This window comes from Brassica rapa, chromosome A10, assembly GCF_000309985.2.
Source record: "Brassica rapa cultivar Chiifu-401-42 chromosome A10, CAAS_Brap_v3.01, whole genome shotgun sequence".
NCBI lineage: Eukaryota > Viridiplantae > Streptophyta > Magnoliopsida > Brassicales > Brassicaceae > Brassica > Brassica rapa.
Genome location: NC_024804.2, coordinates 10,276,916 through 10,302,271, shown reverse-complemented (window position 1 = coordinate 10,302,271; position 25,356 = coordinate 10,276,916). Strand labels below are relative to the sequence as shown.

Sequence of the window (25,356 nt, the reverse complement as noted above, 5' to 3'; positions counted from 1 at the left end):
AGAGCACGAATTAAAACAAAAGGCTTGCCTGAGTACCTCTTATATGTCGGAAGAATATTATTTTCTCTATTTTCGAAAGTAAGATTTTCTACATAATGTACGCTTATTAAAAATTTAATAAATATTTATATTTTTTTTTGATAAAAACAAATATTTATATTTTAATTTATTTTTTACTTTATTATACATTTTCCAATAACTTTATACCAATGAAATTTAATCAATTCAAATACTCTTAACTAATGTTCTTCAAAAATATAAAAAAAATACTTTAACAATATAGAAAATCTATTTTTATAGAATAAAATAAAAATCTAAAAAGTTTTACTTAAAAAAACGGAGAGAGTACTGAGCTAGTTGAAAGTCGAAACCATACAATTACTCGCCAAAAGCAAATAAATGCATGTTACGTTTTATATTAATAATTTTACTAGCAACACTGTGGACCGATGAAATCACGAAAATAGAGAAAACGTGTGTTTTTTTTCTTATGGAATGGAAATATGGAACAATAATATTAATAACTTTATTTAGCTGCAAAACTTTAAAAGTAGTATATTTTTGTCTATCAGAATTGCTATTTTTATATCTGGGCTTAAATAAACTTGTTAAACATCAGTTTTACGCATCAAAATTTATACAAGTTTTTTTTAACACCAAATTTTTTATACAAGTTAAAGATCAAAATACTAAGGCACATATATTATGGATAATTGTTTTTTCATGTTTTTGACAAATAATTACATAGAACTGGCTATGAATATTATACTAAATTACAGAATGATTTAGCATGTTTGTAGGGGTTAAATAATCTATTTTTCAACTTTTAGTTTTTTTTAATAAAAACAATTATTACTGATAATCGCGAAAAGAAGCAATTTATAATATTATGTGTAACAAATTAAAATGTGTTATTACGTTGAATATTTGTTCTCTATGTGCGTCCTTGTTTCCGTTAAGACACAAAGTCACTCGTCACAGTTTGGTTTCGTCACTCGTGTAATGTTTTGTTTTGGTAACGCAAATGCAAACGGTGCGACGCACCGTCGGTTGTGGCGCCGTCATCTATGTCTACCCCCTTCTTCCAAAAGCCGCGTTTGTGGGCTCCGCTCAAATTTTGAGTTTCTTTATTTATTTTATAGGTACTACTGCTTGATAAGGATGTATGCGTAATTGCGTACTAGTATTATACTCCTTTTGTAGTGTTACTTTTACGTATTAATTAACTCATTTAATCCGCTTGGTTTAGAAGTCAGTTGAAGCCATAAATAGATGAGTTGAATTAACTTATTCATTCATCCGTGATAAATTTTATAGTTGAGAAACTGGCTGGTTTGACCTATTTAAACAGTTATAACTTGCAGGTTTTACTTGTACCTCTGCTACCAATTTTTAAAAAGCTATATATGTATATTATTTTAGTATATGCTAACAAATGCATTTAACTTACTAGTTGAAACATATTTAAGACGAATTTCTTTTTTATCATTAATGCAAACGGTCGACTTTGATATGGTTAGAGCATCAGCATTAGTTGGATATTTTAACCAAGTTCTTTCCATAAATATATATAAAAAAATAACAGAGAGGTGAAACACTTTTTCTCGAATGATAGACATCTATATGAATCACTCGATTTTTTTTTAGAAACTCCTTTAAAAAAACTTTCAATTTTTATTGGTTTATTTTTTCATATAATTAGAATTTCCCTAGAATTTATCATAAACAAATTAAACTAATATAATATTATGAGAGTTCTTTTACAAGAGTTATAATTGTTGATGCTCTTTCTTAGGTTTCTTCTACCTGCTGTCAACCATTTTTATTGACAAAAACATTGAAATCATGTTTTGGTATACGAAATCTAACTTACTAGCATTCCCTAGTTGATATTGTCATATTGAATATCATGACTTCTACACTAACAAGTAGACCTCCAGTATATATATATGCTTGTTTCGTCAATTAACTAAGAAACAACAACAAAGTTCAGTTTCTAGCTATCATATGTACATACTTCATTGCATTGCCACAGTAAGTTTATATAGTTACTATTGTAAGTTGAGTTTGTTAAAATGCTAAACCCATCATCAAATGTGCTATATAAAACTGTTGTTGATGGTGTGGTATGTGATAACGACGTATCAAACTTTACCATATCACAAAATATATGAATGTTTAACATGTATATATCAAACTGATCCAATCCAAACTTCACCACAATCACATAATATCCTTTGCAAAACATTACATATAGTACACTTGAAATAAAGATGGATAATTTATTCACAAATAAATACAATTATCAAACCCAATATGATTGAGAGAGTAAATCCCCCCCAAATCTCATATATCTAAACTTTTATTTTTTGAATTACAGGAAATTCGGACCGAAGCCCTAATTTCCAAAACCGAAACCATAACATATAATATTAGTTTCGTCTAATTGGACACTCGAACTGGAGACCTCTATACCACTGGTATATATCTAAATTTTTTTCTAAACTAAAATTTTGAGTTCACAATTGATTTGAGTTATAAAAAAATGCTCTAATGGATCATGTAAGTGATATAAATATATCCAAACCCCAAATATTATTTACCAAATATGAACTTGTAAAAACTTGAAATTCAAATAATAATAAAAAACAGATTCAAAATAAGTACTTTAAATATAAAAACTTTAAATATTCAATTACATGTATATTTTGATATGATATCTTAAAATATAAGAATTCCAAAATGTTATTAACCGAAAAGTTTGAATCTGAAATAATTATTAGTTAAAATTATAAAATATACTAAGATCTAAAATATTATTAATTAAAGGAAAATTATCGAAAATACCACATTCATAATACCATTTTTACGTTTATACTAACCACTTTTGCTCTTACTTTTAAAGAAGAAAAAAATTATTTATAAACCTAGGGTTAACTAATCTAGACTTAGGGTTTAGAGTTGAAGGGTAGGGTTTTTTGAATTTCAAATTTATGATTCTAATAAATATATAAATAAATACTTAAACATATAGTTCTAAAAAAAAGAGTTTCAAAAATAGTTTTCAATTTTCAAAAAGAAATTTTGAAAAAACAAATTCAAGAAAAAAAATTATAAAAAATTTGAATTTGAAAAAATATAATTCAAAAACATAAATTTTTATTTATTTATTTAACTATTTATTTATTATTTATATCTATATATATAATAAGAGTATAAAAGTCTTTTGCCTATTAATGATGATGATTTTTTGAAAATATATTTTCTAGTAGCGGCGGTAAACATGAATAATAATAATAAAAATGGTAAACAACAAAATCCTTCTTAATTAAATCTAACTGAACACGTACCGTATAAAGCTTAATGGGACCTAACAGGCTAAACAAAAAATCTGAATTAAAACGGGCATCCGATCAGAATTCCACATAAAACACAAAGGATTGAAACAAGCGGTGATGATAATAGTGACCCACATATACTACAGCTAGAACCAAAAGACATACGTTTCCATTCAATATTCTTCTTATCTTTTTTGGAAAAAGACTACAAAACTATAAAAATTAACAGCTAATACCCGCCGCGATTTGATGCAAGTATACAACAGACAAGAAGATAAGTTTAATCAATAATCATTATTAAACTTGAGAAGCACAAAACTAACCTTATTATTAATTCTTTAACCCTATTTTTCTATTTAATCAGTTAGGAGTCTCTCTCTCTCTTTCTCTCTCTATCTCTTCTTTCTCACACCTCCTTTTGTGTAGGCCCTTGTGAAGGCCTCCTCCCATTTGAGTTGCTTCTCCACTGTAAGATGACAGCCTAATAATCAAACCAGCCTGTAAAGAGCTATAGAGAGAGAGAGAGAGAGAGAGAGGGGAGAAACTTGCAGAAAGTACCACTTGAAAAGTCTCTGCCTTTTCCTTTTCTGTTCTTTGCTCTCCAGAGTTCTTGATTGGTTCCTGTTTCGTCCCAAAACACACACATTCTTGAACTGGGTTTCCGCCATGTGAATCCAAACCCAAAGCTTTTAATCAAATCCACATTCTTTTGCTGCCTCTTCAAGAGCAATCTCAAGAAACAGCTCTTCCTTTTTTGTTCTCACCAAAACTACAAGATCTACAAAATGGTGTTCATCATTACAAAACCATTTCTTGTTCTTCTTTTGTTCCTTTCTTGTTATACTTCATCTGCTTTGTTCACTCCGCCTGACAACTACTTGATTTCTTGCGGCTCATCGCAAAACATAACGTATCAAGGCAGAACCTTTGTTCCAGATTCTTCTCTCCACTCATCTCTCCTCCTCAAAACCGGAAACTCCTCCGTAGCAACAACATCCACCTCCACCTCCAACGCCAGCATCTCGATCTACCAAACCGCTCGCGTCTTCTCCGGTTTAGCCTCGTACCGGTTCAAAATCACATCACTGGGTCGACATTGGATCCGTCTCCATTTCTCACCAATCAAGAGCTCCACCTGGAACTTGAACTCCGCGTCAATCACAGCCGTAACAGACGACTTCGTCCTCATCAACAACTTCTCATTCAAGAACCACAACGGCTCCTACATCTTCAAAGAGTACGCAGTCAACGTCACTTCAGATCTCTTGACTTTGACTTTCATCCCTTCGAACGGTTCGGTAGTGTTCGTCAACGCGATTGAAGTCGTCTCTGTTCCGGACAGCCTCATCCCCGACCAAGCTCTGGCTCTAAACCCTTCCTCTCCTTTCAGCGGTCTCTCCCACCTCGCGTTCGAGACAGTCTACAGGTTAAACATGGGAGGACCCTTGTTGACTTCCGAGAACGACACTCTCGGGAGACAATGGGAGAACGACGCCAAGTACCTCCACATGAACAGCTCCGTTCTCGTCGTCACGGCGAACCCGTCTTCCATCAAGTACTCTGCTTCCGTGACGCAAGAGACAGCTCCCAACATGGTTTACGCTACCGCTGACACGATGGGCGAAGAAGCCAACGTAGCGAGCCCGAGCTTCAACGTGACTTGGGTTCTCCCTGTGGAGCCAGAGTTCAGGTACTTCGTTCGTGTTCATTTCTGCGATGTCGTGAGCCAAGCTTTGAACACGCTCGTCTTCAATCTATACGTTAACGATGATCTCGCTCTTGGAAGCCTTGATTTGTCCACGTTGACTAACGGTCTTAACGTTCCTTACTTTAAAGACTTTATCTCCAACGCTTCCGTTGAGTCTCCCCGTGTGTTGACCGTTAGCGTTGGGCCTGATTCTCAAGCTGATATCACCAACGCGACTATGAATGGTTTAGAGGTTTTGAAGATTAGTAACGAAGCTAAGAGCTTAAGCGGTTTGTCTTCTGTTAAGTCTCTCCTCCCTGGAGGATCAGTTTCCAAGAAAACGGAAGTGATCATCGGTTCCGCGGTTGGCGCGTTTGCAGCGGTTCTGCTAATCGCGGTTTGTTGCTACTGCTGTTTAGCCGCTTCGAGGAAGAAACGTTTGACTAGTCCTCAAGAAAACGGTAACGGTAACGGACATCCGTGGTTGCCGTTGCCGTTATACGGACTCTCTCAGACTCTCACTAAATCAACAGCTTCTCACAAGAGCAACACCGCGAGCTGCATCTCCTTAGCTTCGACTCATCTCGGCCGTGTCTTTATGTTCCAAGAAATCATGGACGCTACCAACAAGTTCGATGAGAGTTCGTTGCTCGGTGTCGGCGGGTTCGGTCGCGTCTACAAAGGGACGTTGGAGGATGGGACTAAAGTCGCGGTTAAACGAGGGAACCCGAGGTCTGAGCAAGGCATGGCTGAGTTCAGAACCGAGATCGAAATGCTGTCGAAACTCAGACATAGACATCTAGTATCCCTGATTGGTTACTGCGACGAGAGGTCCGAGATGATTCTTGTCTACGAGTACATGGCCAATGGACCGTTGAGGAGTCATCTCTACGGAGCTGAGCTTCCTCCACTGTCGTGGAAACAAAGACTAGAGATCTGCATCGGCGCGGCGAGAGGGCTGCATTACCTACACACCGGCGCGTCGCAGAGCATCATACACCGCGACGTGAAGACAACGAACATCTTACTAGACGAGAATTTAGTCGCGAAGGTCGCGGACTTTGGTCTATCCAAAACCGGACCTTCGCTCGACCAAACTCATGTGAGCACTGCGGTTAAAGGAAGCTTCGGGTATCTTGACCCGGAGTACTTCAGGAGACAGCAGTTAACCGAGAAGTCAGACGTGTACTCGTTCGGGGTTGTTTTGATGGAAGTGCTCTGCTGCAGACCGGCTTTAAACCCGGTTTTGCCTAGGGAGCAAGTGAACATAGCTGAATGGGCCATGGCGTGGCAGAAGAAGGGTCTTCTCGATCAGATCATGGACAGTAACTTAACGGGGAAAGTGAACCCTGCGTCGCTTAAGAAGTTTGGTGAAACTGCGGAGAAGTGTTTGGCGGAGTACGGTGTGGATAGGCCGTCCATGGGAGATGTGTTGTGGAACTTGGAGTACGCGTTGCAGCTTGAAGAGACGTCGTCGGCTTTGATGGAGGCTGATGATAATAGTACGAACCATATCCCTGGGATACCGATGGCGCCAATGGAGCCGTTTGATAATAGTATGAGTATGATGGAGAGAGGAGGAGGTAACTCCGGGACGGGGACTGATGATGATGCGGAAGATGCGACTACGAGTGCTGTGTTCTCGCAGCTTGTTCATCCTCGTGGAAGGTAGAAGATGAATGATACAACATTTGGTGAAAAAATGCAGAGACAGACATTGTTTGTTTTTGAAATTTTACAGGAAAGAAAGAGATTTATAAAAAGACTTGATTCATTCAGATGATTTATTTCGAATTTCATATAATTTGTTATGTAATATAGTGAGTGTTGATGTTTTTAAAGCAATCAAGAATCAGAATGTGATTATTTATATTTAACTGTTTTAAAGTTATTTTGAATTCGTTTATCATTTTGGTGTATAAAGTGTAACGCAATATACAAACATTCCGTTTATAATCTTTATTCTTTATGAACCTCATTCTCTCTATTAAGAGCATTGCATAAATCGTTCAATTGTAGTTAGCGATGACGTCGTTCAGACTATTGGGTACACACGCGTGGCACGTTTGATGTAAAAGAGGGGTGTAGAAATGAGCTAATTTGCTCAATGACTCAATTTATCATAACTTAGCTCAGCTCGATTCATTTAATTATATAAGTTTCAATATCTAAATTTGAACTCAAATCATCTACATCATGAATTAAATAAGATAACTCGTGATCTAATATAATAAAAATAATAATTAATTCAGTTATATAATTTGAAATTTAAATATTAAAAAATTCAAAATATTAATATTAAATACAAAAAAGCCCACACTTAAAATCAATTAAATTAAAAATTAATGATGATCCATAAATATATTTTGCTTGAAATTTTTCAGATGATTCATGTTCAAGTTTTTCGTCTATTCAAATCATAAAATAAAAAAAAGAAAATAATTAGGAATATTTCATGTTAAGATACAAAATGTAGATAAATATTTTGAGATATAAAATACATGGATAAATTTTCTAAGATAGCCTTATTTAGTTTATTTTAACAAAACAACCCCCAAAAAATGATCAAAATAAATTTATTTAAAAGTTAAATATACCTTTATACCCCTAAGGTAAATTAATCTTACATTTATGGTTTATAGTTAAAGACTGGGTTTTAGACATGGGGTTTAAAATAGTTTCAAAAAGCATTTTTGAATTTTAAAAAGAAAATTTGAAAATAAAAATTTGATTATAAATTTTTTGGAAACAATTTATAAAAAGTTCGAATTTGAAAACATATAACTCAAATTCTTTTCTTATATATATATTGATAAAGAAAATAGTAGAAAAGTCTTTTGCCTATTTAATGAAATCTCTTGTGGCCAGTTTTTGTGACAAAAACTTGAAAAATACTATTTGAGAGAATTGCCGTAATACATTACCACTGTCGTTGGTCATAAAACCAAACAACAAAAATCGGGTACAGTTCATATTTAAATTAGAATAAATATCACTAATATATAAATTATCTTTTTGGATAAGAAAAATAGAACTTATCCACATATGTATGTATAATAAATATAAAAACGACCAAGCTCATGAATTAGCTATGTTCATTAAAGATTATTTACATAACTCCTGATTTAAATTTAACTCGATCATTAAATCTAATCTATTAATTTAGAATCATATTTTATATACTCGTAAATGTTGTCAGTAAATTTTTGGACTCTTTCATAACTTATCCTTTCATATAGACGCTCGCCCAACATAACTTATCCTTTCATATATAACTTATCATGTTATTACGTGTTGGATTAATGGTTAAAAGAGATTATGTATCGAGATGTTTGTAACTCAGTCTAACCATATAACCATATGTATTAGGTTATATTCAGAAGTGTGCCTACAGTGTATTGAAAAAGACACTCGCCTCAAACTCCGATTAATATAACGTTTTTTAGGGTTCTAAAATTCAAAATAGTTTCTAGTGTAGTGGTTTAGATTTATTTAGAAAAGAAAACATTTCCACGAAAGTCGACTAACTTACCTTCTGAATTCATGTATTTTTTCCTATATGACATAATATAGCATATTTACGTAATAAACTTATTCCTTTACAGTGTTAAGACTTGTATATATGGTGAAAGTGATATTATATTAGAAAATTATTTTTATTACAATTGTAAATAAGTTTATTTTTAAAACTTGCTTTAGACCCCTAAAACTCTTCAGACGGTACTGGTTATATTGACATGTTCCCTTCACGAACTATATACATAATACATATTTCATTTATGGTTAAACAAAGTTCCAAGTCGGTTAACATAGAAAACATTTAATACCAAACGATTAGTGTTATGCATATTTCATAGAGACTCCATTTTATTTCGGTTTACTGCTTTATATATGAATCTATGAATTATTATGACATAAATATTCATATGTTTTGTGTAAATTGAATTTATATTATATGAAAGCGTTTTAATTGTGTGACACCATTATATTTCCAATTTACTTCTTTAATAAACCGGATCTATCATATTTTCTGCAAAAATCTCAGTTTATAATTATAGTCTGTTTGATATGTTGCTATATCTTGAAATGATAAGAATCATTAATTCAAAACATATAGTTAGACTTTAACCTTTTTCGTTAGGTAAGTTATTTGAACCAGATTATACTAACACATTATATAAAATACATAACAAATTTATACTTATACATACAATATTTTGTTATAGATTCTACTTACCTGTTTTGCTAACAAAAATTGAACAACTTTAGGAAATCGTTAACTATAGCTGATTTAATTATGTTCCACGATTATTCGGTTAAATTAATTATAGCAAAATATGGTCGATATTTATATCGTGGGGTTATCTTTGTTATTTCTCTTTAATGATTAATAAAAAATAGAAGTGTTTACAATTTTATTAAATTTTAAAATGAGTTCGATTTAGAATGTGTTGCTTGTAGTTCAGTTACTTATTTATTTGTTAATTAGTAAATTTTATCTTTTTCTTATATAAATATTGGAATGTTTTTTTCCTAGTAAATCTGTGTCAAAAACATAATATAAACATAGCATGCTCGAAATCTTAATTTTTAAATGGCTTATAACTTTATATGCTACAGATAGATTGATTTGTTAGGATTTATATCATGTTATAAAAATAATCCTGCGTTTTAATGAGGGTCAATATCTAGTTCATTTATTAAATGAACCTAAAAAAAAATTCATGTCATAAAAAAAATCAAAAATTTGCGGTGAGCGTGGATCGAACACGCGACCTTCAGATCTTCAGTCTGACGCTCTCCCAACTGAGCTATCCCCGCTTTTGTTTTTATGTACATTAAACAACAAACTATATTTATTGATTTATGGTTTATTTCTTATTAACCCTTCATGAACTTGTTGATATGGATTGGTTCATTACGCAGTGTTTATTAGGTTACATTCATTAACAATGATTAGGTTAAAAAAATATTGAAATTATAATACATGGTGGACGATACAATACAAAAATGCATTTCATAGTAGTAATACAACATATGTCATCTTCACTTAGTTATTATACTTTGTAACATCGCCAACAAAAGCTATTGCTCTCTGACATTATTCTTTTTAAGGCAAATTTTGTTTTCATATGATTTCTTTACTTTCTATAGACGATCCCGTATCCAGAAGACGCTCCACTGGTACAATCCAAGGTAGCATACTCAATCTCTGACTTAACGGTATCAATATCTGCCTGTGATTCAGAGAAAATGCAAGTTTTACAGTCATTGGAGAGGAGAGATGAGGTCTTGAAGCTGTCTTCACCACCAACCACTGGCATTGCAACTCCATGTTTAGCTGGATTCTGGAAATCAGGTTTGTAGGTACGTCCCAAGGTTCCATCTATGTTTGGTGAAAGGTTGAGGAATTTGAACTGAACTTCGAGATGTGCAAAACAATCATCTGATGGTACTTTGTAGTTATGGATCCTGTCGTCTTCTTTTGTCACTGGAACCACATTGACCATAATCTCGGCTTTATCTTTGATCGTCACGATCACGCTGTTTCTCATAGTCACTCTCTCGATCTTGATGTCCTTGTTTGGTGAGTACCTGTTATAAAAGAAAACACATATTGGTTTCAAGAATCTTAAAAACATGTTTTATAACTCGGTTTTGTGTCAACTATTAACTAGGTGAAGAGAGTTTCTTCCGGAACAGATAAGTCTTGACCATCGAAAATGAACCTGAGATGATCGACCTCGTTGTTCCATGAGGGTGATTTTGCTGCTTCAAGAGAGAATTTGTGGGAGTTGAAGAGGAATCCGAGAGCTTGGATCCATGTGAAGTCTCTATCGCGACCAGCTGGTCTGTGACCAATGAACCTACCATTGATCTGAAGGTCAGAGTCAGAGACGAGGCTGAACTCTTCATTGCTCTTTCCATGGAAGTAGAACACAATGCCGTCTCCTCCAATGAACCTAGGGTCATAACAAGCTGATCCAGGTCTGTTGCAATTTGGTTTCCTCACTATACAAAAAACATATGATTCATTTACTTGAGAAATGCAAAACATGGTGTGGAAAACTTATACGTCAAGGCATTGAAAAGCTTACTGCAGCATTGGGATTTGCAAGGTGGTCTATCGCAATCGGCGTAGCATACTTTGTTGTTAGAGTTCATGGCGGTTGTGCTTGGTCATTCCTCTGGACATTGAATGTACTTGCGGTAACATCGTGTGTAAGAGTTGCTACAGTAAACTCCAGCTGCCTTGGTTTGCAAAAAACAAGTTGCAGCTACGAGAGAAATCACTAGCAAAAAATATCACCCAAAACAGAACGCACACACATAGTAAAGAGGAATTAAAAATATAATCATGTAGGAAATCTACGGTGAAAAATTACATCGATGAAGATCGTTGTGTTTGTAGAGATAGAGAAGAGGAGAGGAAAATAAAGTTTAAATCTAGACTAAATTAATTAAAAGGAGCAATCAAACGGATCAACAAACTGAAACAAAATCAACAAACATAATAAACAAAAAAATCAACATCTAAATCATCACCGATACACAAAACTTAGGAATAAAAAAATTGATAATCTATACATGAAAAAATGTAAATCAAGTTAACAAACAAAACCAAAATTGAAATCATTTCCTAGAAACCAAAATCGAAATCATTGTTATCAAAAGCTAATGATTGAGAAGATAGTACTGATTGAAATCCAAGATATATGACATGTCTTTTTATAGTCAAAGATCCTGAGAAAAGAAGTAAAGGGGTCTGCATTCAATGATTCCGTGTGCAGAGTGGAAAACTTGTCAATGAGTCCGTTGAAGGTGACGATTCAATTCAGACTAAGAACGTTACGATTTCAGAATTTTTTACCTGTTTGAGATTTTTTTTTTTTTGAGACGGCGGAGTCTCCAAAAAGAGACATTGTCTACAGATTACATAATATCTAAATCAGAGCCCAATTGAAGCTTTTGAATAATTAAAACACATGACCACACTCGAAGCCCATTAAAAACCCTCTCAGAATATAAATGGAAAAGTTAATGAAAAGGAGAGTTTTGTTGTAGAAGGATACGTGTTGGCTCCTCAAAGCTCGACTTTGTGACTTGGATGTTGAGGTGGCTTCACTGGGAGAGAGATAATTCTTTTTTATAATAATAGATACTTGGAGGTTTTGATGCCGTTAATTAAACTCTTAGTTAATATTTACAAATTCCGTTCTATTTAATTTTTAACTTTGATGTTTGATATTTCTCTGAAATTTGAAGATTTCTTCAAGAGAAGAGGATTATTTAGTGGGTGCAATTGCACTTCATGATGAAACGGTCCTTCTTCGTCATGTTTTCTTTGATCTTAGGATTTGCAAGGTAATCTTTCTTCAGATATTTCATAACGTCAGATATATCATATATCTTGTCAAATAATCTAACCTCAATTATGCTTATTTGAATATTAAATGTGTGATTTGTGCTTCTTGGTGTTTCATGGGGCTCAAAATGATGTTACTTGGTTGCAAAGGGATTTCCATATCTATTTGGCCAATATCTTTGATACCTACACAGTATACACTTTTAGTGTTTATTATTTATTCGGTAAATAATGTATGCATCTATGTTGTTTCTTTATTTTCTAAATTGATTTTTACAGGTTTGTTTGGTATAGGAAAAGTCTCAAAAGTCATTGAAGAGTTTACTGCAAACTATTTGCAAAGTAGACACGGACAAGTAATACATGTGTACTTTTGTGTGTGTGTGTGTTTTTTTTGTGCAGTCTCTTCTTTCTTATATATGCCAAACTTTTCATTGCAGCTTCAAGGCTGGACAAAACGACCATTCTCACAAATTATGTTGCGATATGCGAGAAGCGATACACAGTATTTGCTTGAGATTGTAGATGTTTTGACTGCTGAACTCAGAAAAGATAAAAAGTATGACGAGGCTATTAGGCGGTCCAACAAAATGTGTTTAACACTATACCATATATTAATTTTATATATGAATCTTTTACTTCTCTACCAATCAAATTATTAAATACATAAATAAGAGCTTATTGCATCTATATCATAAATCATACTGCTTATATAGCTTACTGCTACTGCTTTATTATCAGCTCTTCAAGAGAAGATGATTATTTAGTGGGTGCAATTGCACTTCATGCGGAGTGGAAAACTTGTCAATGAGTCCGTTGAAGGTGACGATTCAATTCAGACTAAGAACGTTACGTTTTCAGAATTTTTTACTTGTTTGAGATTTTTTTTTTGAGACGGCGGAGTCTCCAAAAAGAGACATTGTCTACAGATTACATAATATCTAAATCAGAGCCCAATTGAAGCTTTTGAATAATTAAAACACATGACCACACTCGAAGCCCATTAAAAACCCTCTCAGAATATAAATGGAAAAGTTAATGAAAAGCAGAGTTTTGTTGTAGGAGGATACGTGTTGGCTCCTCAAAGCTCGACTTTGTGACTTGGATGTTGAGGTGGCTTCACCGGGAGAGAGATAATTCTTTTTTATAATAATAGATACTTGGAGGTTTTGATGCTGTTAATTAAACTCTTAGTTAATATTTACAAATTCCGTTCTATTTAATTTTTAACTTTGATGTTTGATATTTCTCTGAAATTTGAAGATTTCTTCAAGAGAATAGGATTATTTAGTGGGTGCAATTGCACTTCATGATGAAACGGCCCTTCTTCGTCATGTTTTCTTTGATCTTAGGATTTGCAAGGTAATCTTTCTTCAGATATTTCATAACGTCAGATATATCATATATCTTGTCAAATAATCTAACCCCAATTATGCTTATTTGAATATTAAATGTGTGATTTGTGCTTCTTGGTGTTTCATGGGGCTCAAAATGATGTTACTTGGCTGCAAAGGGATTTCCATATCTATTTTTCCAATATCTTTGATACCTTCACATTATTTATTCGGTAAATAATGTATGCATCTATGTTGTTTCTTTGTTTTCTAAATTGGTTTTTACAGGTTTGTTTGGTATAGGAAAAGCCTCAAAAGTCACTGAAGGGTTTATTGCAAACTATTTGCAAAGTAGACACGGACAAGTAATACATGTGAGTGTACTTTTGTGTGTGTGTGTGTTTTTTTTGTACAGTCTCTTCTTTCTTATATATGCCAAACTTTTCATTGAAGCTTCAAGGCTGGACGAAACGACCATTCTCACAAATTATGTTGCGATATGCGAGAAGCGATACACAGTATTTGCTTGAGATTGTAGATGTTTTGACTGCTGAACTCAGAAAAGATAAAAAGTATGACGAGGCTATTAGGCGGTCCAACAAAATGTGTTTAACACTATACCATATATTAATTTTATATATGAATCTTTTACTTCTCTACCAATCAAATTATTAAATACATAAATAAGAGCTTATTGCATCTATATCATATTGTTTATGAATCATACTGCTTATATAGTTTACTGCTACTGCTTTATTATCAGCTCTACCAATCAATGCATAAGTATAAATTTATTCAAAAATATTTCAATAATAACTAAAATGTTGCATTTGATAACATTTTCTACGCAAATAATCAATTAATAGTTTTCAAAGTAAATTCCTTTTGAAAAGGTAACTAATAAGTTACATTAGATAGTTAATTTCAACAATTTTTTCTACACAAAAAGCATATAAATCACATATAAATCTAGTTATTATTTTGTTGTGTATTTTAGAAAGAAAAAAACTACATGAGTTTAATGTGTATTTTCATAAATTTCATGTTTTCTATTAATAATAGGAATCCAAAAATATGAAAGGATGTCTATTAAAAATTACACTAAGTGAAAATAAGTTGTCGAAATGTTTAAGGATGCATCTTTTCATAATTATGTGTTTTTCATTTAAAAATGTAATGAGTTTAAGAGGTTGTGAAAATGTCTAAAGATGTATCTTATAATGGGGATATTTTATGTTTACCACTTTCATGGTACCACTTTTCATTTTTACCACCACTAAAGGGACATTTTCAAAAATATCTTCTTCATTAAGTGGAAAAATACTTTTATACCCTTGTTATCTATATATAATAAATTATTTCAACTCTTATTACTCTATATAAAGAGCTTTGGGCATTGGAAAACAAGTGTTAATTTAAAATTATACACCTGTACTTTTTACCATATTTAATAATTTTTAAAAATAACAAAATATGATTTTGAGATATTATATACTAAGTAAATGGTTTAGATTTATAATAATTATGGAGTTTCTGTAGTTCCTTCTTGTCAAAGTCATTTCTTGTCTTTCGGTTTGGTTCTAAACTTTTAATCATGTTTGGTTTTATAGCGGTTTGTAGAAAAGGTTTTGTGGTTATGAATATGAAATTCGTCAACACCACCAGAACGGAAAAAAGCAGTGGCCTTTCACTCCAGGTCTAGTCATTCCCTTGCTTGGTGTCGTATGTACTATTGTAACCGGAAGTGGAATCAGTTAAGTGGTCTAACTCATGTAATCGACCTTTCACAAAAAAAAGGAAATTGACTTATTTGTTGAAGATCAAAGAAAATTTCAAGATTTGTAAATCTTTAGGTTTATGGTTTACCTTTAAATATAAAGAGGGTGTATATATTGAATGTGTCGATTAACATATTGAAAGAGTTTTTAGCCGAGAGAGTTTTGGTGAGCTCTTATAAGGCGAGAGAGTTTTGGTGAGTTCTTATAAGGCGAAGCAAAGCAGTAAGGAATTATGAGTGTGAGTAGTTCAAGATATTTTTTTAGTAGTGTTTGAACATTAGAGACTACTTTATCTAATAACAAACTATTCTGCTGTATATTGTATATTTCAGCAGTTGTAGAAAAAATATACATCTCTCTAACTTGTTAATGCCTTTAGATCTCTGTAAAATCATCTCCAAAAAGATACTCTATTTTGAAGTTTCTAAAACTCTATATTTGAAAATTAAAGGTGTTCTTCTCCAAAAACTTCAAACTAACTTCAAAACTATTTTTATTTTATAGTATGGTCTTTTTATTTATTTTTCATAATTAATTTAAATTCATAAAACTTTTATAAATAATTAGCACATATATAAAAATATTACAACAATATTAATTAATAAAATTTTAAATAGAAATAACATAATTAATATTAAACTTCAAGCAAAATACCATATTATTCTAAAACATTATTTTTGTAATGCATATATGATCAGCTAGTGGATTTTGAAGTACAAAATGACTCTCTTTATTTTTAATTTGTAAACTACAAACTAAAAATTGTTGAAATCATTGATATTATTACTTGTAAATAAATTAGATGTGAACACGCAAGTAAATGAAGAAAATAAAATATTATGAAAAAAACTTAACTTCTATCGATGATATTAATACTCGTGAATACATTCTATCTGAACAAGAAAGAATCGTACGAAAAATATATTAAAACATCAACAACCATCTTCGGTTACATAAAATTCGTTTGGACAATATTTTGGATCAAATTTTCCTGACTATTAGTGTTGTTGTAATATCTAAATTTGTGTAATATAACATGATGTATGATAGATGACAAATTGCAAACAAAAGTTTAACATTGAAAGATAAATAATCTAAGAGTTTTGTGGTAAAAAAATCTGAATCACCAATAGACAACATAAAAAAAGCTCACAAAATATAGATAATAAAGAGAAAATGCGGGTTTAAAAAGACAAAAACAAACACAATGCATTAAAAATTTTGGTTTAATAATTTAAATGAAGCAAACATTTTATAAACTACACTTAATATAGATGATTTAGTCAAATAACAAGTGTAATCTTAAGGAAATTAATATCCAAGTTAATATTAAATTGAACAGATAAGAATTTATCGTAAATTTGTTCAAAAAAAAAACCAAAACCAAAACGGGAAAATTGAAATTTGAAGCTGAAAACAAACAAAACCGAATGGGTAAAGCAGTCATAACCCGGTCGAAAAAGTATTGACCTCTCTCTCTCTCTCTTGGTCGCTCGTTCTGAAAGGGAAAGAAAAGGATCCCTATTTTTTTGAAGAGGAAGATTTGAGAGAGCGGTGAATGCGGAAAAGACCGTTTTGACCTCGTCTTCTCCTGCAGATTTTTTTTTGGTGTCCTTCAGGTCTTTGCCGATTATCGTGCTCCTCTCCACCATGAACGAGAAAGCCAACGTCTCTAAGGAGCTTAATGCCCGCCATCGAAAGGTCTCTCCAAATCTCATATCGTTTTTTTTCTTTTACTTAATTTCTCCGACCTTTGCGGATTCCTAGTCTTCTATATATATTGTGATTTCGATTGCCAACGATCGATGATCGATCCTGGATTATCAAGATTCGATTGGATCTGTGTGTTCTTCATCTTCCATCGATGTGTTTCTTATAGTTAGGTGTTTTTGTGTCGTTGATTTAAGCTAGAATATTCTTTTTCATCAGATGATCCGTTTCGATTAATTGATCACGATGATCGGGTTCTAATTATCCTTACAGAAGAAACATGATCACCATACCTTCTCGTTCCAATTGTGTGTGTTTCTGTTGATATTTTTGTTATTCTATTGCTTGATCGATCTTGCAAGAATGGCTTTCATTTACATTTGGTAAGCCGTTGTCTGTCGTGTTGAATCATGTCAGGTCTTCCATTGTTTCGGTGTTTGTGTGTTCATGGATTCAACTTATCAGCTTTGAGAAATTTAATTCATTTTGGTGTAGTCTCTTACAGATTCTTCCTTCGTTGGTTTGAATATTCCCTTCCTTGGTGCTACGTTTTTGTGCAGATTCTTGAAGGGCTTCTTAAACATCCTGAGAACAGAGAATGTGCTGACTGCAAAACAAAGTATTGTTTTTTTTCTCGCACATGTGAATTATGCTGGCTCAGTTATATATTTCTTTGGCTAATACTACTTTTATATATATCATTTTCTTTGCAGAGGTCCCAGATGGGCTAGTGTTAATTTAGGTATCTTTATCTGTATGCAATGTTCTGGGATCCACAGGAGTCTCGGCGTACACATTTCAAAGGTTCTCTCTCACTTTCCTTTCTATTCTACATGCTGAGATCTTAGTTATATGTTCTTGTTATTATATCAATTTGGTTTGCTACTAGCTTTTCATATTTTCAGTTTCATCTCTGGAGGTACTTCTGTTTCTCAGAACTCTTACTTGAATGCATCAAATCTCTCTGCTTTTCTTTGATGGCCCTTCTTTAGCTAGAAAAATAAAATGACAGTTATCCATTTTATACGCCTACCTCAAGCAATTCTTCCCAAAAGTTCATGATTAACTTGTGCCTTCTGATTCTTATATAAGCTGATTCCTTCTGGCCAAGTCGATTTTCACCTTAGCCGCAGCATAAATAACTTATTTGTTCTAGCGATGCCTGATGAGTGTAGGTTCGATCTGCCACTCTGGACACATGGCTCCCGGAGCAGGTTGCATTTATTCAGTGTAAGTGTCTTTGAAAATTTATTATCTGTAGATTGTCCTTTTTATACCGAATTATTTTTGCCATGTAAAGTATATAACCTTTTATTTGCATGCAGCAATGGGAAACGAGAGAGCAAATAGTTACTGGGAAGCTGAGCTACCCCCAAACTATGATAGAGTTGGGATTGAAAACTTCATACGTGCAAAGTATGCCTCTCTCTTTTCAGTTTATCATAACTCTCACTTAAATTGGGTTATTATCTTGCTGTGCAGATTGACAATGAACTAATCTTGTTACATGACTTTTCTAGGTATGAAGAGAAGAGATGGGTTTCTAGAGGTGAAAAGGCTAGATCACCCCCAAGAGTCGAGCAGGAACGGCGTAGATCTGTGGAGAGGACTGGGCCTCTATATGAGCATGGGCACAGTAGTAGTCCTGTAAATTTATTTGAGGAAAAGAAAACTGTCCAAGCATCTAGAACAAGAAATAGTGGTTCCGCAACGAGGATAAGTCTTCCCGTGCCTCCACAAGGACCTGGTCAGGTATCAAACATACTACCCGGACGATATGGTTTTACTAAAGAAATTTGAGTATTTGTACTCCCTACACACAACTTCCTCCCTATTTGCATTTCATACCCTATTTTCCTTCAATTTTTTTCCCCCCATCACTACCATTTTCCCCCAATTCAATGGTATCCCACTCTTTTCAGTATATTGAGCTAATTTACTCAAGAAATTTAGTGCCTTTAGTTATTCATAATTATCAAGAATCCCCATGCCATGATCTTATTTAGTAGCCGTAGGATATCATAAAAGAAATGCGTATGATGATTTAGATGTCACGCCTTGTATTCTTACATCTAGTAGACTACTTTGTTTCTAGTGCATCATAATCTTTCAAAGCGTGAATTTTCAATCATAATAGAAGTATTTCAAGTTTTGTTTTTTCTGCTAAAAAAATGACAGGTTATAAAGCCACAGCAGAAGACAGAATCTGTAGCCGCTCCTGTGGAGACCGCGAAACCAGCAGTAAATGTTCCCGCACCAGAGCCTCCAAAGGTGGATTTTGCGACTGACCTCTTTAACATGCTATCAATGGATGAGCCGACTGCAAATACCTCAGAGGCAGCTCCTGCTGATGACAACTCATGGGCTGGCTTTCAGTGTATGTATCTATCTATCTATCATGTGCATGACTTAAATCATATTATCGTTGTGGCACATCTTTCATATCCGTGTAAACTTTATGTTACTCTTTCTTCTCTAGAAATTGCTTTAGAGTAATATATGAATATCTGAATCCTAAAACTGTAGCGGCTGGAAACGGTCAAACGGCAGAGAAAAGTGTCACACCAAAGCCTGATGAGAGCAGTTCTCCTCCAGCTACTGGGATCGAGGATTTGTTCAAAGACTCACCTACTTTAATTGCCCAACAAACACCACAGAAAGATGTGAAAGGCGATATCATGAGCCTATTTGAGAAGGTAAATTCTGAAGTCAATTACATGCTCTTCTCATATCTACTGCTTTGTTGGGTCTGCCTTTCTATCGATTCTCAGTGTTCAAATTTTCCTTTTCGTATCGTTATTAAACCCACGAGTTACATATATAGCATGACTGGTGCTTCCAACACAAAACCTAGGTGTTGTTTCTTGACACCGCTTACTCTGTTTATTGTTTAAACACTGGACATTTGCAATTTCCAAACCTGAGTTAAGTGATATAACTCTTGTGTCTTCCATCTGTTACAGACGAATATCGTGTCGCCTTTTGCGATGCATCAGCAACAGGTTGCTATGCTTGCTCAGCAGCAAGCCCTTTATATGGCAGCAGCAGCAAAAGCTGCAGGAGGCATTCCAAACGGTGTGAATCAGCAAGCTATTGCAAATGCTCTTAGTTTAGCATCCGCAAATTGGTCAAACACTGGCTACCAGGTCCCTGGAATGACTAACCCAGGAGGTGGTCAAGCTGATCTCCAGAAACTTATGCAAGTAAGTATCTCCCTTCTGCATTTGTTTTAGCAAGATCTAAATTACTATTGACCAAGCTCATGGAAAATTCTCACTGTATCTTGCCCCTCTCTGTTATATGACCGTATCTTTAGAACATGAACATGAACGTGAGACCCGGACAACAGCAAGAAAACACTCTTCAGTATCCAATGTCCAGGTATGTAAATAGAACTGTTTTCATGAGCTCTCTCGGTTTCCAACATGTGACATCTTGCAAGTATAATGTCAGAAATAAGATATATTGGGTGTTGTTACTACTGCAGTTCCTACGGAACGGGTCAAGTTAATCCCGCGACAAACGGTATGACCCCAAACTCAACCGGTAAACCTCAATCATCAACCTCGTCCCAACCAACAAGCACCACACCAGCTTCTCAGCTAAGCAAAGACTTCGATTTCTCTTCCTTGATGGATGGAATGTTCACAAAGCATTGATTAACAGAGGCAATTTTTCTGAATTTGCCTCTTTTTTTTTATTAAAAAGATTGTCTTAAATTTGAAGACATCAAATATATACAATCATCTCTGGACAGTTTCTTTGTTAAACAATTTTTTTTCTTTTGAAACTGTGTTGTAGTTTGGGTTTTGATTCTTAAAAAATAAAAGAGGTTTTTATCCATGTGATTATGAGAATATTATCATATAACGTCGATTGTTCTCCACATAACGTTTAATAGTTTTTATTATCTAACTAATACTAAAAGTTGGATATACTTAACAGATACGCTGTCCACGTCGATTAATTTAATAAACCAATGACAGAGTTTCAACTCTCCACGTCACATGTTGCTTCTATCGACTGAAAATAAAAACTGGGCTTTTGGTTACATGTCTTTCTTATTAGCCCAACAATGGAGTTCGTTCTCTGTCTAAAATATAATTTCCATCGTCGTCTTCAATCTCATCTTATCACCACTTTCATCTGTATCGCTTCCCTTTCTCCTCTTAAACGTATACGTTCAACATGTAAAACCTCATAAAGCTCAATCATTAACTGCAGATATCCTAAAGCCATGAATCAATATCCATCCCACCAACTCCACACTATATATACCCCTTATCAATTTTTTCATTCCCCTCTTCACCACAGTCACAGAAATCAATTTATAGGAGCTACCGAAGGCAACAGAGACATCGGAATCAACCGGCAAGCCCCCCATGTCTCTCTTCTTCATTGACGTTGTTGCTGGTTTGGATCAGTATGAGCTATGGATTAGATTAAATTTAGTTTTAGGAAGCTAGACACACAGGTGGCTTCGTAATTGGGATGGAGCTCTTCCTATTGATCAACAGGTATGAACTCATCTTTATATTGGGCTCGGTAAAATTCTAATTGGTGACTGAAACTATTCTATCACAGGGTCGTGTCATATAGGTGTTCATCTCTTCAAGTCCGTGTAACGACCTACAGCTCAATTTCTTTGCAATCAAAAGCAAATAGATATAATGTGTTCTCGACCACAGCCTCATCGTCTGTTTCATTCACAACTCGGTTAGCTTGAAGAGAATGGCATGGTGTTTGAGTTGGACAGATTCATGTTCCATTCATCTAAAGAATTTGAAGCGAACTCTATCGAAGGTTTTTTGGTCGTGGTAATCGTTTGAAGAAAGGAATTTTGGTGCACCTTCAGCATAAATAGTAGGCACCTGCAAACTCATTTAACAATTGAATTTCATCTTTATTCCCTTCTAAGTTTTAACAAACTTTAGATGGACATTTGCAGGGGCCGTATCATGAATGCTTACCTGTTGGATCAGCCTGCCAATGAGTCTTATAAGAGCCTACAAACTACAACTGATCTGTAAGTCAACACAAAAGGCATAGGAGATCCCCTTTTTACTTACTGTGTAACTCATTGCCGATTTCTTACTTATGAGTCTGTGAAATATATAACCTTAGATTCCAATTCTTCAGGCGAGTTCTTAATTGAGTATTTATCTTCGTCTGTCTTCTTTGCTCATTTTAATTTATAGTTGTGAACTCCATCTGACTCAAAAATATGCTTTAGGTCAGCTCAAAACCAAGATGTTGCTGTTATGGTCAATGCGTCTGAGGTCACAAAGGTCAAGACGTTAACCATTCGTGAGACCTTTGCCTTCTTGAAACAGGAACCAGCTCAGGTAATTAGTAATTAGTTTGATACAATAACCCATACATACTAAGTACGTATAATGCATACTCTTTCCTAATTGTAGGCCGCCTTTTTAGATGTTTGCATTCACGTTCCTTATTACGACAAGGTAACATGGTTTTCAATTGATAGAATAACCATTTCGTTTTTTGTCTTTTTTTTTGTACCATCAAGTAACTTCCTTTGTGTTTCTCTAGGGAGTTCCTGCTGAGATCTTAGAGCCGATTGTGGGAAAATGGTTGATACCAGTAGGCAGTAGACCTAGATAACTGGAAGTTAAGAAGAAGAGGTCAAGTAGGTTTGTAATGTTTATGTGTTTTTGATATTGTAGTGATTATGGCATTAATGATTTGTTTCATTTTAAATCTGTGTTGCAGGTAAATCTCATGATTCCCTACATTGTATCTAGAGGCTATGGTCAAAATATTTAGTGCCTGCTCAGAGAAGATGATAATGATGTCTGAGAAACTCTTAAGAGAGAAGGAAGTCTCAAGCGGATTGGACACAATCAAGTTGGATCTTGAAGCATAATTCTAGAGTCTTTTCATATTGTAGGCCTTACTCCGCTTACCGTGTTGAACTGCAAATTTTGTTATGTCACAAAGAGTCCCATGTCATTAAGGTTTTTGATTTTTGAATATGCTCTTCATCAAGTGTTTATAGTAAGCTGATTAATTCTTCTATATTTCTGTTAGATCACATGCGGTTTATGAAACTCTTTTTTTGAGGCATAGCATCCGTCTTCTTTCTACTTCCTGTATTGGAATTTGGAAGTTTTCATAGATCTTTCCGAGGCAATGGTGAATTTTCACAGTGATCTGAAGATTATAAATGATTGCCTTGGTGCTCGGTCCTCATTTTGTTATTTTCCCTAGCAGGAAATAAATGTTGAGAAACTTCAGCAAAGTGACTACTCTAATCTCAAACATGAAGAAATTAAGTTACTTATGTTTTTACACTTCGGAATTCAGTCTGCTACTTGATATCTGAGTTCAAATGACAACCTAGAGCTCTCTATATATTGTGATGCAGATTGGAGTTCGTGTCCAGCATCTCGTCGGTCATTAAGTTCGTATGTGGTTTTACTAGGTGGATCCCCGATTGACTGGAAAACGAAGAAACAGGATACGGTCTCACTCTCGTCTGCAGAGGCCGAGTATCGAGCGATGGCTCAGGCAACTAAAGAGATGAAATGGATAGTTCCATTGGTCACGGATCTTAGTGTGTCTGTTACCAAACCGGTGCCATTCTTTTGCGACAATCAGGCTGCAATACACATTGCCGCCAATCCTGTCTTTCATGAAAGAACAAAACACATTGAACGTGATTGTCATTGTGTTCGAGATGCTGTTAAAGCTGGTCTTATCTCTACTCGGCATGTGCGAACTAAAGATCAGCTAGCCGACATTTTGACTAAGGCACTTGGCAAACCGCAGTTCGAGTTGTTATTATCCAAGTTGGGTGTTACGAACCTTCACACTCCAACTTGAGGGGGAGTATTAGAGAATATACGATAATTCCCAATTCTGTTAGGATGTTTCCATATCTGTTTAGGAAACATTCAAAGTCGGTGTAGAATATTTAACAATTCTTTGTCGAGTCTTTTGTATAAATACATTGTCTTGTACATTCTTGTTCAATAAGAAAGTCTTTTCAGAATCTAGAGTGCTAGATTTACAATATCATTGTTGTTTGAGAATTTAGACAAGAATCTCAACCTCTCATTAAACCCCCTGTTTATGCATTGGTCATCAACTATTCGTCGAATAAGGCTTACAATAAGGACATACAAAATCTTTCTTTTTTTAGTTTCTCATCTAATAAATATCATTTTATTGACATGCTCCCTCCAAAATTACGGTGTAATAACAAAAAGTCAAAAACTAACTAACCTTTATAGGGATAACTACTAACGGGTGGTAAACTGAATATGAGCTTCCACCTATCACTGTCAGAATCACTGTGGAAACTGAAAGAGGTTTTTAGTGTTCTCTTAATTTGAAAAATTTATTGAATTTTATAAGACAAATATTTTCAGCCACATTCCACTTTTTAATTTTGACATATACATAACAAATATGTAGATTATAGAACTTTGTTGAGTTGCTCAGTCTGCAATTCATATCTCTGTTGATAATTTGTTATGTGCTACAATCATACGATGATTGTGCATGTACATAGGAAAATAGTATTTTACTTGAATTTGACTAATTAGATTATTTTATGTTGTTTAGATATATTTCGCTAAAAATTAATATTTAAAATAATTTAAAATTAACTTTAAATTTTACTGTACATATTTCAAATATCGAAAGATTAAATTTAAAGGAAATAAATCACATAAACTTAATAAAAAACTTATATTACTTTAATGTGATGAAAAATAAATATCAGTTAATTAATAAATAACTCAACTATTACATTTTAAAAATCAGTCGTTATTCATATTATTGAACTTTCCTAAATATAATTTTACAATATACTTAATCATGTAAACATAACAAACAGTATAAAACTGAAACAAAACATCCACTTTACTCATAGAAAAAAAAAAGAGAAACAAAAATTAAAATTTAAGTTTCCAAAAAAGTTTCCTTCAAATTTAAATGTTGTATTCTTAGGTGAATATATAAATTTACAAATTTTAAGGTTTAACAACAATTTCATGACTTTGAAATTTTTCTGCCTTATAAACCTATGTTAAACGGGGCAATATTTTTTTAAAAAATCTCAAAGTCTGCAAGGAATTTAATTATATATACACTTAAGTTGGTTAATTATTTGGTA

General features: G+C 33.7%; 4 protein-coding genes and 1 non-coding gene across 13 annotated transcripts; 3 read left to right on the top strand and 2 right to left on the bottom strand.

The window, feature by feature from the left end:
- The first annotated feature begins 3,363 nt into the window (after nucleotides 1-3,363).
- LOC103844890 (receptor-like protein kinase THESEUS 1) lies at nucleotides 3,364-6,932 on the top strand. The gene has a single exon (XM_009121718.3). It carries the CDS (start codon nucleotides 4,124-4,126, stop codon nucleotides 6,695-6,697), a length of 2,574 nt encoding a protein of 857 aa, XP_009119966.1. The 5' UTR covers nucleotides 3,364-4,123; the 3' UTR covers nucleotides 6,698-6,932.
- Nucleotides 6,933-6,976: 44 nt separating this feature from the next.
- LOC103846103 lies at nucleotides 6,977-16,697 on the bottom strand. Its single transcript, XM_033282826.1, has 3 exons — nucleotides 11,124-16,697; nucleotides 10,755-11,037; nucleotides 6,977-10,620 (listed from the first exon to the last, which is right to left on the bottom strand). The coding sequence occupies exons 1-3, from the start codon at nucleotides 11,188-11,190 to the stop codon at nucleotides 10,167-10,169; spliced, it is 804 nt and encodes a 267-aa protein (XP_033138717.1). The 5' UTR covers nucleotides 11,191-16,697; the 3' UTR covers nucleotides 6,977-10,166.
- TRNAF-GAA lies at nucleotides 9,774-9,846 on the bottom strand. Its single transcript has one exon. It is a non-coding gene; the product is annotated as a tRNA-Phe (tRNA).
- Nucleotides 16,698-16,943: 246 nt separating the features above from the next.
- LOC103844889 (ADP-ribosylation factor GTPase-activating protein AGD5) lies at nucleotides 16,944-21,056 on the top strand. The gene is made up of 11 exons (XM_009121717.3): nucleotides 16,944-17,204; nucleotides 17,774-17,832; nucleotides 17,927-18,017; nucleotides 18,389-18,443; nucleotides 18,539-18,629; nucleotides 18,734-18,965; nucleotides 19,392-19,590; nucleotides 19,740-19,909; nucleotides 20,177-20,416; nucleotides 20,530-20,594; nucleotides 20,701-21,056. The coding sequence occupies exons 1-11, from the start codon at nucleotides 17,154-17,156 to the stop codon at nucleotides 20,870-20,872; spliced, it is 1,425 nt and encodes a 474-aa protein (XP_009119965.1). The 5' UTR covers nucleotides 16,944-17,153; the 3' UTR covers nucleotides 20,873-21,056.
- Nucleotides 21,057-21,303: 247 nt separating this feature from the next.
- Nucleotides 21,304-23,594, top strand: LOC117129278. 9 transcript variants are annotated; one of them, XR_004452947.1, is made up of 5 exons: nucleotides 21,304-22,076; nucleotides 22,162-22,239; nucleotides 22,447-22,678; nucleotides 22,767-22,863; nucleotides 22,947-23,594. XR_004452947.1 is itself a non-coding variant. In XM_033282838.1 (5 exons), the coding sequence occupies exons 1-4, from the start codon at nucleotides 22,148-22,150 to the stop codon at nucleotides 22,836-22,838; spliced, it is 321 nt and encodes a 106-aa protein (XP_033138729.1). In that variant the 5' UTR covers nucleotides 22,119-22,147; the 3' UTR covers nucleotides 22,839-22,863; nucleotides 22,947-23,594. The 9 variants fall into 9 exon arrangements, 4 of the variants coding, with proteins under 4 accessions (XP_033138729.1, XP_033138728.1, XP_033138727.1 ...); XM_033282838.1 differs by lacking the exon at nucleotides 21,304-22,076 and having other exon boundaries at nucleotides 22,119-22,239; nucleotides 22,447-22,558; nucleotides 22,634-22,678; XM_033282837.1 differs by lacking the exon at nucleotides 21,304-22,076 and having other exon boundaries at nucleotides 22,119-22,239; nucleotides 22,447-22,558; nucleotides 22,634-22,678; nucleotides 22,767-22,867.
- The last annotated feature ends 1,762 nt before the right edge of the window (nucleotides 23,595-25,356 follow it).